Source organism: Rhinolophus hipposideros (genome assembly GCF_964194185.1).
Source record: "Rhinolophus hipposideros genome assembly, chromosome: 7".
NCBI lineage: Eukaryota > Metazoa > Chordata > Mammalia > Chiroptera > Rhinolophidae > Rhinolophus > Rhinolophus hipposideros.
The window spans coordinates 54,596,360-54,609,325 of NC_138053.1; the positions used below are offsets into that span (position 1 = coordinate 54,596,360).

At 35.4% G+C, this 12,966-nt stretch overlaps 1 protein-coding gene across 5 annotated transcripts in view; it reads right to left on the reverse strand.

Moving 5' to 3' along the window:
- Positions 1–12,966, reverse strand: part of TNPO1 (transportin 1) — a 73,618-nt gene that overhangs the window by 35,367 nt on the left and 25,285 nt on the right. For all 5 annotated transcript variants that reach the window (XR_013993707.1, XR_013993708.1, XR_013993709.1 and 2 more), the window contains exons 3-6: positions 10,104–10,179; positions 7,039–7,188; positions 2,958–3,064; positions 684–817 (exon numbers count right to left, since the gene is read on the reverse strand). Coding sequence is in view for 2 of the 5 variants with exons in the window: in XM_081054552.1 (XP_080910678.1) it covers positions 684–817; positions 2,958–3,064; positions 7,039–7,188; positions 10,104–10,179 (467 nt within the window). In the remaining 3 variants the exon portion in view is untranslated. The remainder of the gene's footprint in view (positions 1–683; positions 818–2,957; positions 3,065–7,038; positions 7,189–10,103; positions 10,180–12,966) is intronic.

A 12,966-nucleotide genomic window follows, 5' to 3' on the forward strand; every position in this document is an offset into this window, starting at 1 on the left:
GAGGGGAAAAAGAAGAGTACAGCAGACTGGGAAACTTTTGGTGAAGTTAGTCTCACTTCAGTGTAATAAAGGCATCGTGATAATTACAACTTGATAGGACAACTGATAACATAAATAATCAAAGGCTAACTTAATATTTGAAATATGATACTTCAACAATTATATGCTAGGCACTGTTCAAGGCACTAGGGATATAGAGGAAATAAAGCAGACCAGGCTAACTTCAGGACCAGCCAACCGGGCTTACTCTGTGATTTTAGAGTATACTCAAAAATCTTCCCACCTTCAGGCAAAAAATGTTTTTTATAATTATATGTAAACCTCTTATATTAAAGGTACTTATACTTGGCAAGATTCATGAATTAAAAGAAACAAAAACAACCCCTCTACCCCACCCCAAACCTCAAAACACACTGAATTTCAGCCTTTCACAAAGGGCCTTAAAAGCATGACTGTTAACCATTACAAGTGTAATTAACCATGTATAAGGTAGAAAACTGTCACATTCAATGAAAATTTCATCAGGACTTGTTATTAAAAAAATAAATTTCAATAATCAAAATTCACCTTTGTGGAACATCTACTATCTTTAGCTAGTCATAAAAATATTAAATGCAAAGATAAGGAAGTAGTCAGATTTATGTCAGAGTTCATAAATTAAGTAATATTGGCTGTATAGATACCTTATTTTTGGACTACTGTGCTTAAAGAACTGTAAAAATTTTGGAATCATGATGTTGAGAGGACGATCTAAAACATCACTATCTAAAATCTCAGCAGAATCTTCACATATCTTCTGAAGGGCACCAAATGCTCCCTGTAAAAGACATTTAAATTATTAGAAATAATTAAAAATGAAGCCATTTTAAAAATTAAAAGCAAATCGAGGGGAGCATTTGAGATCCTGTTCCCAGCATATGTCATCAGGTTTGGCTCAAATAAAGTCTGATAAAAATTCGAAAGAAAGAAAAGAAAGAAAAGAAAGGAAAGAAAAGAAAGAAAGAAAATGAAAAGAAGACAGCAAGCAAATTGAGGAATACTGACTAATCTGTATGGATTAATGTTCCCAGCCCACAGAAAATCTGTAAATTTAATCAATTTTACGATATATTATACCATTGAGTTATTTAAAATCTCAGTTTAAATATGATTTTTATTTTAGCATTAAATGACTTAAAATTAGTAGATATTTTGGTTGGAGAGATTGTAATATCTAATTAAAAAACCGAACTTCTCTTGAAATGTTCTTGCCAATTTTAAGTCAACACCAAGTTTTCTCTTTTAAATAGTACCGGGTTGTTAACATTAAATGTAAAAGTCCATATTTATGTATAAATGTATTTAACCATTGCACCACCTCTCTTTTTGAAGCACAAAAAAAGGTCTTAAGTATCATTAAAAAATTACTTTTAATGTAAACCATTCATTGGGTAATAGTGACAAAATCTGTTAAAAAAGGGTAGACAATTCAAATTGTCAACTATTTCCCCATTGCCATTTTCATACCAAAGGGCTAACCTACATACAGCTCTGGGACACAAACTGTAGCCTATTAGTTACCCTTACCCCTTCTGTACTTCACATTTTGTAATTCTATCAGCAGCACCTCGGTGCTTATTCTCCATAGTAGTTATTTTAAGAATACTGTTTCTTTAAAGTAGTAGTTCCTCCACAATTTCAGGGTTATTACACTTTACTTTCACTGTGTTGATTTCAAGTTTTTCCCCCAAAATGTGTCAAAAATCCACAAAAAGTAAAAACTTGGTATTTTGACTTTTTTATACATTTAATAACATTTTGAGCTGCTTTGTATATAAATGACATTTTTATTTTAAACCTTTGTCACATGGTAATAAATTTACCATTATATTGACTTTTAGCAAAAAATACTCAAAACATACTAAGTGGCATCAATTAGATAGTGCAAGCCACAGGAAAACATATCCGAATGTCGCAGCAAAACAATTAAATTTTTTGTTCTTGGAGAATGCTTGCTTAAAAACTTGATCTCCTTTCCGTTATACCAAAGCACTATTTAAATTTTAATCAACTGTTACCTGATGGCTAAATATTATTATTTCAGTTTTTCTACAATTGTATCAGTGATTTTCAGGCATTACTAGAAAATGCAAATTTTCTTTCTTTCTTTTTTAAAGATTCCTCTGCTAACTCTCCTTTCTCCCTAGTCTCCCCTCTTCCCCATCCCCAAGTCGTATCTGGCAATAAATTGCCAAGTCAAAAGACCACCTAATTCCTTTCTGTTAGGTTATTCCTATGCCTTCCCTGCCTCCAAGCTTTGCTCTTTTTTTTGACAGGGAGAGAAGTAACTTTTTAGGTGAAACACAAAAAAGATGTAAAACAGATTTAAAACAGATTTCTACCCAAAGTGGAAGCTCACTAATGAAAGATACTTAAAGTACTCATTAACAGTGAGAAATTGTAGAAGAAATCCAGATTCCCTCTCCTCCCCAAATGGAAAGGTTGCTACTGATTTCATCAGTAGAAAACAATGAGATAATTAATCCATGATTAAAACTAGACTAGTCATACTTTAGACATGTCATACAATAAGAGGCACAAAAACAACTCAGAGAAGGTGAAAAGGTACTCATGGTCTGGGAATCTGGTAAATGTATCTTCAAAAAATACCAACTCAACTGATTCAACTTGACAATAGCTCTGTTTATCACACACACACACATACCCAAGAAAAGTTTTAAAATACAAAACCAGAAGGTATTTCCTTGTAGGAAATATAATAAAGGTTTTATAACTTAACAGTCTTTATAGAAAACAGTAAGATAAATGATCACTAATGCAAAACAAAAAAGTACCTTTAGGCTTTTAAGTTTTGAAGTTGCATGTTTTCAGAGGAAATATTTTTTTCAAAGGTTACTAATACACAATATGATGAGAAAATACGAAAGAAAAATTACACATGAAGCAAATACTTTTACCTCACAAGTGTTGTAATCTTCAGAATCCAACAGACTACAGAGTTTTGGTAAGAGGTCAGGCCAATTCTGCAATTCTCCCTTAGAGGCTATGGTTGTAATCAAAATACCTTGAAAGAAAACAAACACCTTTAAGGAATCTGACTGTATTATGTTAGGTAATAGCAGATGAACAACTGCACACAGACACACGTAAAACCACACATACACACACAAAAATGTCCCAAATCAGCCTAAGACTCCAAACCATATAAAAAATCACATTCATCAAGGACCCCCGTATCACCACAGCACAGCACAAATCAGGTATTTCTAATCTTATTTTCCAACTTGACCCTCTTTTTTATTTTCAACAAGTATCTATACAAAAGACTACACCTTGCTCTTCAACAACACCATGAATAGTTCCACTGACTAAAATCACTTCTATTTTATAGAAATTACACATAAAAAATAGAAAATACAAAAAAATATTAGTAGCATTTATCCTGGGGGGGTAAGTATGAGTCTCTTAGGTTCAAATACATCAAGAAGCTAAGAACAGCTTTCTGACTTAACCTAGGATCACAGCCACGGACCATGGCAGGGAGAAAGTAGATAATCCATGAATGGAGTACCACCCTACATGCTCAATTTGTAATAATCCCTCTAGTGTGGGCAGGCCACAATCCTACCAACTTTCCTACTTACTGGATCAAGGATGAATTGCTGGCAAGGTGATCTTGGATCGTGGAGGCTGAGTGGCACAGGCTGACTGATCATGTCACTTAGACTGACTGGGCTATTTCAACAGTGTTATGCAGCTTGGTTGAGATAGTTAATGAATTATGCAAATATACAAATATGCAACACAAAGTTTTGGGTTACTACAAATGCAGTAATAACGCAAAAGTTTTGTGTTAATATTTTCCTCTGCTTTAGTAAATTTAATACTAGTAATACAATGTAATATACTTGATTATAGATCTTTTAGTATCATAATTTAGAGTATAAACTGATGGGCAAATTACATGTACTCTAAGCTTCAAAATACTAATCTGTAAAAATGGAAAAAGTACTCTGTTATTTTGAGAATTCATTGATATATACACAAAACATCTGGCATACAGTAAATGCTCAATGACTATTACTGAATAGCAAATTCTACTGGTTGTGCATATAAATTCTTTGAATTTTGTTAGTTTCACGGTTGCTCCCAATGGTAAAAGCTAAAAAATGTAAAAAGCGTTGGCCAATGTTTGCTCTTAGGTAAAAAAACTAAACTATATGGTAAGGGTCAACGTATTGATGGCATTTTTTAAGATACAACCCTTACAACAGACTTCTAGTAAGATAAAAAAGCAGCAACATTAATAGATCTGTTCGTTCTTGTCAATTATTCTTTCCAAAGTGAAAACGTAAAAGAATCGAGGGAAAGAGAAAGCTCTGGATCTGCCTAAAGGAAACCAAGCACATCTTAAAACAAGCAGTAACAACAAACATAGGCAACAACTTGGTACTGATAGATCGCTGACATTGATTACTCCTGCTAGGAGAGCATTACTGACAAATTCAAATTTATCTGGCCCCATATAATCTCATCCATTCCTTAAAAATCTAATGCCTAGCATAGTTGCAAAAAGTGAAAAAATTGTAACTTTCTATATACACAACAAAGATGGGAATGAAAACTATACCTATTAAAATTTTAAATATTTAAACACACTTTGACCCAGTAATGTCACTTCTATGAATTAATTCTATGAGGTGTGGTCAAACAATATGGTGAATGTTTAAATTTTAAAAAATTTATTACAATAAAAGACACACTGCCATTAATCCCCCTCAAAATACTCCCTCTCACTTCAAACACACTTATCATATTGTTCCTCCCATTTTCTGAAGCAGTTCTGGAAGTCGTCTTTCGTGAGTGTCTTTAGTTGTGCTGTTTGGCTGCCTTGATGCCTTGAATCATTTTGGCTTTGGGGAAGAGCTGGAAGTCACACCATGCCAGATCCGATGAATAAAGTGGATGGGGACACACCATAATGTTTGTATTCAATAGAAATTGTCATATACCAGAAGTGATGTGTGACACGGAGTGTTGTCATGATGGAAGATGATTTACAGCACACTTTAAAACACACCTCTCAACCGTAGCTCACACACAACTGACTGCATTGAACCAGTTAAAACTTGTCACACACTGTTACAAAGGTTCAACGTGCTGCTTCCCGTAGTGAAGATTCCTGCCTTTTCATTGGATGGCACCTGGCAGCAGCATTCACTGTATTTTATAATCACAACAGAAAGGCTCCTTGTCACACATTGCTTCTGGTACGGCATTTTCTGTCAAATATTAATAGAAATATTACGGTGTGTCCTCATTCACATAATTCACTAGATCTGGCACCGTGCAACTTCTGGATTTTCCCCAAAGTCAAAAAGACCATGAAAGGTAAACGTTTTGAATTGATTCAGGACATCGAGGCAGCCACGACAGTTTAACTAAAGACCCTCAAAATGGACGACTTCCAGAACTGCTTCAGAAAGTGGCAGGAACGACAGGATGTGTTCAAAGCGAGGGGGGAATATTTTGAGGGGGTTAATGGCAATGTGTTTTTTACTGTAATAAATTTTTTTAATTTAAACATTCACTGTGTGGAAAATTTCCCCCAAGTGTAAAAACACACACAGGATAAATACACAGGATTGATATATAAAGGATATTTACTGCAATAGTAAAATTACAAACCAACCACTTAGTTTTTAACAGGAGAAAGAGTTTTACATTCATCTAATGGATTACCAGTCACTGAAATGTGGTTCTTCTGAATTTACCGCCTTGGCAAGATTCTCAATATGTATTGTAAAGATTGAAACATTTTAAAATGGGCATACACTTACCATTCTTTTTATTAATGTCCAAGATTGGTAGAGCATTAGGAGGGTATATGAGGGTACATCAGAGTAACCTCAGGGGACGCTTTTCTCAAATGACAAATGCCCTCTACCCATCCCATTTAAAATCAGTGTTAACGACAGTGTTTAATACGTGAATATTTGGAGGGAAGTCATAGAGCCCCTGCTTTTTCAATAAGAGACGAACAGAATTTTTTAAATCCACCAAGAGACAAAATATAAAAAATGAAAATGATCGACTCTTTTTGAAGGTTAACTGACTTCCATTTAGCCAACCTTCCAGATTAACAGAAACTTTCCAGATCCTTATAAAACTGAGCTGCTGAAGCCTCTGGTATACTGAATGCTGCACAATAGGCTACTCCAGAGCACAGCTGCCTATTTTTGCTTCTACCAGGTGACGTGTGTGCTTATCAATGGTCAGTTGTGCTTGCTTCCAAGCCTTTTTATACTGGTTACTATAATTGAACATTTTAACTCAACATTACATAAAATAATAGTCATTCTTTCACTGAAAACAATTCGGAACACTGAAAATACTAAAAAATTGCTAAATAGTAAGCCCACACTTAATGTGGATAGGTTCTGTGACTTTAAGAGAAATGACATATAACAAAACCAATTTTACCAAAGGGTAATTGACATACACAAGAGTTAGGTTCCTATGGCATCTCATCAATGTTATAACGAAGCTGTTGAATCAAACGACATTATTTGAGAACCTGCTGTAATTAGGTGTAGACAACGCAATATTTAAAAACAAGGGGGAAAACAGTAAAAATCTAAGGTCCTATACTTCAGTTTTAGTTGTTTTACAAAGTTGTTTTTCTTCCCATGTAGAATAAAGTGAAACTGGAAATCATGCTCCATGTATTACATAATGAAGACAGATAGTAAGAAACCAAAAAAAAAAAAAAAAATAGGTCCTAAATTAGTACCACTTGTTAATGTCCCATTTTAACCAACTTTGATTAAGCAACTACCAGGGACCCTGGTCTCACTGGGTTGAGAGCTTTTACTGTAATCATAAACATGTCAAAAGCATTTAAGAGCAGCAATGAAAAATTTTCCATCACAATTCAACATGAAATGGATGACAAAAATTTCTGTGAAAACAGTTTGTCATATCAACAACCAACCCATTTACAAACAAGGTAAGTAAAACTGTAACAATATAACTTACCTACGGTGGCTCTAATCAGAGGAGAGGCATCACCAATGTTATTTAAACATTCACTTTTAATGAAGTCTGTTACACCATTTGGGAAGTTCTGAAAATGTGCTTTCACATTATTCTTCAAAATGAGACCACTCAATGATCTTGTGGGTTCATCTGTAATAAAATTAAAATAGTACTGAGTTTTAAAGTAGTTTTCATTTCAAAATGTATCAAGAACAGTCACTTTGAAAATATTTATATTCAAAAATTGATTGCAACATTCCAGTAACTTTGCTGTAACCAGGAAAAAAAAATACCATAAGTGATTTCAAAAGATTAGCTCCATGATTTATACTTCAGGGTTTCTCAACCTTGGCACTATTGACATTTTGTGCCAGGTAAGTCTTTGTCTTGGAGGTGCTGTCCTGTGCACTGTAAGATGTTTAGCAGTATCACTGGCCAAAGATGCTAGTATCACTTCTCCAAGTTGTGACAACCAAAAAAATGTTTCCAGATAATGTTAAATGTCTGGGTGGGAGTAGGGAGATTGCACCTGGTTGAGAATCACTGATTGAAGAGTTAATTTAGTTTATGGCCACTGTACTCAAGCTTTATTGAAACCTGACATAAACAACAAATTATAAATCTGAAAGGATTAGTCACCAAAAATACCCCACTAAAACATTAAGTGGACAGAGGTGGCCGGTTAGCTCATTTGGTTGGAGTGTGGGTTTGCCCACACTGGGGTTGCCAGTTCCATGCCCACATGGGCCACTGTGAGCTGTGTCCTCCTTAAAAGAGTCAACTATGACATTGTAGCATGAAAGCAATATGTAACCAATGACCATGGCTGTTTCCCAATTAAAAAAAAAATTAAGTGGACAAAGAATATATGGGATCACCTTCACATACAAATAACTGCCGTTCGTTTATATCGTGTTTTTCATTTGCCTCTGAGCTAAAAAAAAAAAGGGGGAGGGGGGGTAAAACAATTTTTTAAATGTCCAGAGGTAATTTAAAAACAAAATTTACTTTAAAAAATGTTTATAGATGGTGTGAATAAATTTTTAAGAAGTGATTTAACATTTGTAGAATTAACTGATGGGTTACCAGTTGGCATCACCATCACCATCAGCAATAGTCAACATCTTCTGAATGCTTATTAGGTATTACTTAAACACTACTAAATGCTTTCAAATAGTTTGCATTTAATCCTCACAAGGCAGAAATTATTACTCCCACTACACAAATGAAGAAACTGAGGCCTCTGTCAGGCTATTAAGTGGAGAAGCCAAAACATCAAACCTCATGAGTCCCAAGTAAATGAGTAAACACAAGAAATGTTGTTATACAAATGTAAAGCTCCTACCACATCCTTTGAGAAATGATGACTAATAAACATAGGAAATATACTTTAGTTAGTGTCAAGAAAACCTGAATAAAATCCTTTCTAACATTTTATGGTTCTGTAACTAATAGGTCTTTTTGGAGGCAGTTACACCCAACGTCTCTAGCTATTTGAATTATAAGTTTGTTTGCTTTTAAAAATAGTTCTGGTGTATCCTTATATCCCCAGAAAGCTTTAAGAAAGAGTGTAATATTGTAACAATCTTAATAGTTGGAATTTAGGATGAGGACATGAGTAGACAGTTTCATTAAGCTTAAAATTTCCAACTAAAACAATTACAATCTAAAAAAACCTCATTAACTAAATATTTACATTCTTTAAAAGACAAATAGCATCAATTTAATTACAAATTACTGTAGAATGTACTTATCAAACTAGGAATATTACCTGAATTTAAAGATATGCTGCTGGAATTTCTAGTTTCTTAAAACCTAGATTTAGAAAGTTTTAAATTTTCTGTTACATCTCTCAATCATAAGTTACAACCCCTACAATTAACTATAAAATAATTTGAAAGTAATTCAAAGCAAGTCACTTTACTGTGTATGGAGTATTAAAATCTGAATACAAGATCAATAAGATCTTAGTATACATTAAGGCCATTAACCCACTAGAGCCTGGAGCTCAAACCTTACAGATGGTCTTGGTAGCCTAACACAGGCATTTTACAGCTGAAAAAAGCAAGAGGTGAAATGAGTATTACAGTGTAAGGCTTATTTCCTAAATGCACTATGGCTTCTGAAACACTAATCACTGGATAGGGTATATAGTGCTTTCACTTAGAGGCCAGTCATTTCTCAAAAAAATTTGAGTGCCTTCTGTGTCTGACAATGTTCCAAGAAGGGAATACTCAATACTCAAATAACTGTATGAAGAACACCTCTCACTACAATGTAAACTCCATGAGGGCAGAGATTCTCCTTTATTTTGTTCACTTTTATTGCCCCTGAGCCTGCAAAATGCCTGGCAAACAAGTGGTACGAATAAGGTCTAGTGGGACACATTACATGTATTAGAAACAATCAAATGACCATGTCATTGAAAATAATAAGACTAGTTTTCAGGCTTTAAATTGTCATAAAACTAATTTAAATTTAAAATTGTTATAGAATAGTTAATGAAAAATGTCATGTATACTGTTACAAGTTTTTAAAAAGTTACAAGAGTCCATGAATAAAATGATCCCGTTTTTTGTTAAGTTTTTAACTAAGTTTAAACTAACACATGGCCATATAAGAATGCAGAATTAATCAAGAGCTTGACAATTATTATCCCTGATGGGATTATAGGTAGTTTTAAATTTTGTTTATACAAACTTTCAATTGTCTTTTATGAACACATATATTCAGTAAATTAGTAAATTTTGCATTCAATCTGTGTATTAAAATAAATCTTGATGACATTCATATAAAGGATTGAAGTAAAACCCCAAAGTAGACTTTGCAAAACTCTTCACTTGCAAAGAATGAGGGAATTTATTCTAAAAACATCCAATTAACTGAATGCTTATTAATAAGCATCTAAATGCTTCGAGTGGTAGTAACTCAAGTCTCTTTGCTCATTCTACACCTGTAAAGCAGCGGCTACTACACAATGAAATCCTTTGAAATGAATACTCCCCAGTATATACGAACAGGCCTTAAAGACACGTTTAGTAGTTATCAACATAGATTCTACTTACCTTCAGATTTTAATTTTGTTAAAACAAAAATCAGGTAGTTGTTAAAATCTGGATATTGATTGAGTTGTTCCAGTTTCTAGAACAAACAGTAGTTAAGGAAACTTCTCAGTGTAATCTAAGGAAGAAATTAAGCATTTTTAATCTAAAATCAAGAAACCCTTTTGTGGTATTTTCAGTTTTTCTTTTTGTAAGAATAAAGTTATCATACTGAAACCATCGATACACTACTCCAAGAACACACTAGTGGTTGTTTAAACCTCTTAGGTGCTTTATGGCTAAAATATTAAAATATTTTTTATCAATTATATCTAATACAACATAAGCCAAGTTCCACCTTCAGCATGTTCAATATAGCAAAAAAAATTTTTAAACACAACTTCTTTGACTTGAACTTTAAAAACCCTAATCAGAAAGGTATTTAAGTATAAAATGACAACAATGAAAGGATTCCAAAGAAATGAAAACAAGTAGTTTAAAGATATTTAACTTTACAAAGCGGCTTTTTAACTTAAAAACAAGTGCTTGCTTTTATTACTCATTTGTCACTTAGAGTTGAAATATTAAGATAGAATGTCATTACGCACAAGCCTATATATCAAATTTTATTACATAAGTCAGTATTAAGAAATTACTACAGTGCAACAGTTCTACAATTGTTTACCACCCCAAATATCTAACATTTCCAGTGACAAAAATCTGCAGGTATTTCATTGTTGGCAGGCAACAGTGACTTAATTCTGTTTTATCTTTCTTCATGCCCTCTTAACCTCTAATATGCTTTTTAATAACATCCCTAATTGTGTTTCAATAGACAGAAATATTCAAACGTTTTTACTCAATGGAACTAACTTTTTAAAAAAAGTAAATTCACGATACTCCATGATACAAACTCAAGGCACACTGTCTTACCTATTTATTACATACTTGAATACCTTCCTTTAGCAGTCAGAAAGTAAATTAGCAAAACACTACTACTTAGAAAAATTCCAAGGTGTAACTACTTTCTTTGATCAAGAAAAACCCAGTAATTTCTTTCTTTAGTGAATGGCCAAAGCTAACAGCATGCTGACATGCTAATACATTTTTCATAAACATTTCCTGACAAGGTTTACTTTCTTACAACTTGAGCTATCTATCCATACTATTACTAGAATGGTTTTCAAAAAAGTGCTCAAGCCTATACAAAACAATTAAATACATTAGTTCCTAAAGAGACACAAAAGAACAAGGTCATCACATCATTAGGCACTTTTTGAAATTATAAGGCAGTGTGGGTTTTCAAAGGTGTCCGCCTGTATCTATTGAAATTTAACTTATTCCTTAAGTAGAGGGCATACAATGCTCCAGACACACAGAATAAACTATGTATTTCATTGTTAGCCCAAGCACAGTACCAGGTATATAAAAGGTATCTTTTATATAAATAAATACATAAATACATACCAAAATAAATAAATCCATACATACCAAAACAAGAAATTATGGTATAGAGTGTTATAGAAAAAATTATAATGCGGTTTGGACTTGGCTAACTTAAGAATTAACTGTCATGTAATACCTACAATTCATTTCATATCAACTTCTATCATTCCTAGAGCTATGACAACACAAATTAAGACTGAGCTATAACAAGGTTCCAGATACAAGCTCCAATACACCCTCAAACTATTCTTCCCTTAGTACTAGCAGTATTCAAATGAAATTGCTTTAAAAAAATTCAAACAGACTATCTCTTCCATTTTTATATGAGTAGCATCATATTAACCAAGAAGCTAAGCACCCACTCACCTATTGGAGGTTTTAAGTTACAGCAATGCAGTGTTTCTTTGATACATATTTATCAGAGCTTTTCATGCAATCGTATATAACTTACTTTTATAGTTTGAAATTTAAATAAGCCTAAACTACACTAAAAGAGCTTACTTACCAAATTAAGTAATTTTGCTAGTTATTAACAAAAGAACTAACTTCTTTGGTCTTAAAATAACAGGAATAAATAGGTTATTTATGGTCAGGAGAACGAATGTTGCCTTTATTAGGTCCAATAAGAATTCTCCATTTGTCCAGTTTAGGGCACTACAGAAAGCACACATAGCAGAAGTTTTGTTTCTTCTCTCAACCTTTTCTGTCTCTAAAACCGTAGGAGCAATAGGAACGCTACACCAGCAAACTCTGTAAAGACTTGGATAATTGAACACAGTCTTGAGCCAAAGATTTAAAAAGAAAATCTCATTTGGGAGCCAGGGAGCTTGCAACAGGTGTTCCCAAGAGCAGCCCAGGGGTGAGGCCTGAGACTCCCCACTTCCAGGGCTCCAGCCTTTCTACGACAAGGGGCCTGGAAGTAGCCCCACGCCCAACACGGCGGCAGTTCAAACCCCGCGCCAGCTCCTCCCCACGTCTGGCAGGACGCGGGGCGGGCGAGCTCCGCCGCCCCACACAGCGCCCTCCAGCCGGGCTCTCGCTCAGTCTGCAGGCCCCACTGCGCCGGGCGCTTTGTGTGGGCAGGAGCATCGGGGGTCCACGCCGGCGCCCAAGCAGCTCCCGCCTGCACACTCTCCACCCCTTCGCAGGTCAGCGGCGGGCGGGGACGTGGCGGCCCGGCCGACGCACATGTCGCGATCGCGGGCGGCGGCCCGGAACCCCAGCCTCCCGTGGGCCGGAAGCCGGCGGCGGCGGCGGCGCCCCAGACCGGGGCACGAGGGCCGCGTGCGCCAGGAAGCCCGGCATGGGTAGCGGCGGTGGCGGGCCGGCCTCTCCCGCCGGCGGCCGGAGGGCGGAGGGATCCGGGAGCGAGAGGGGGAGGGGCGGAGGGAGCCTCCCGGGCGCGGGGAGCGGGCCCCGAGCGGGGCGAGCTGCGCGGGCG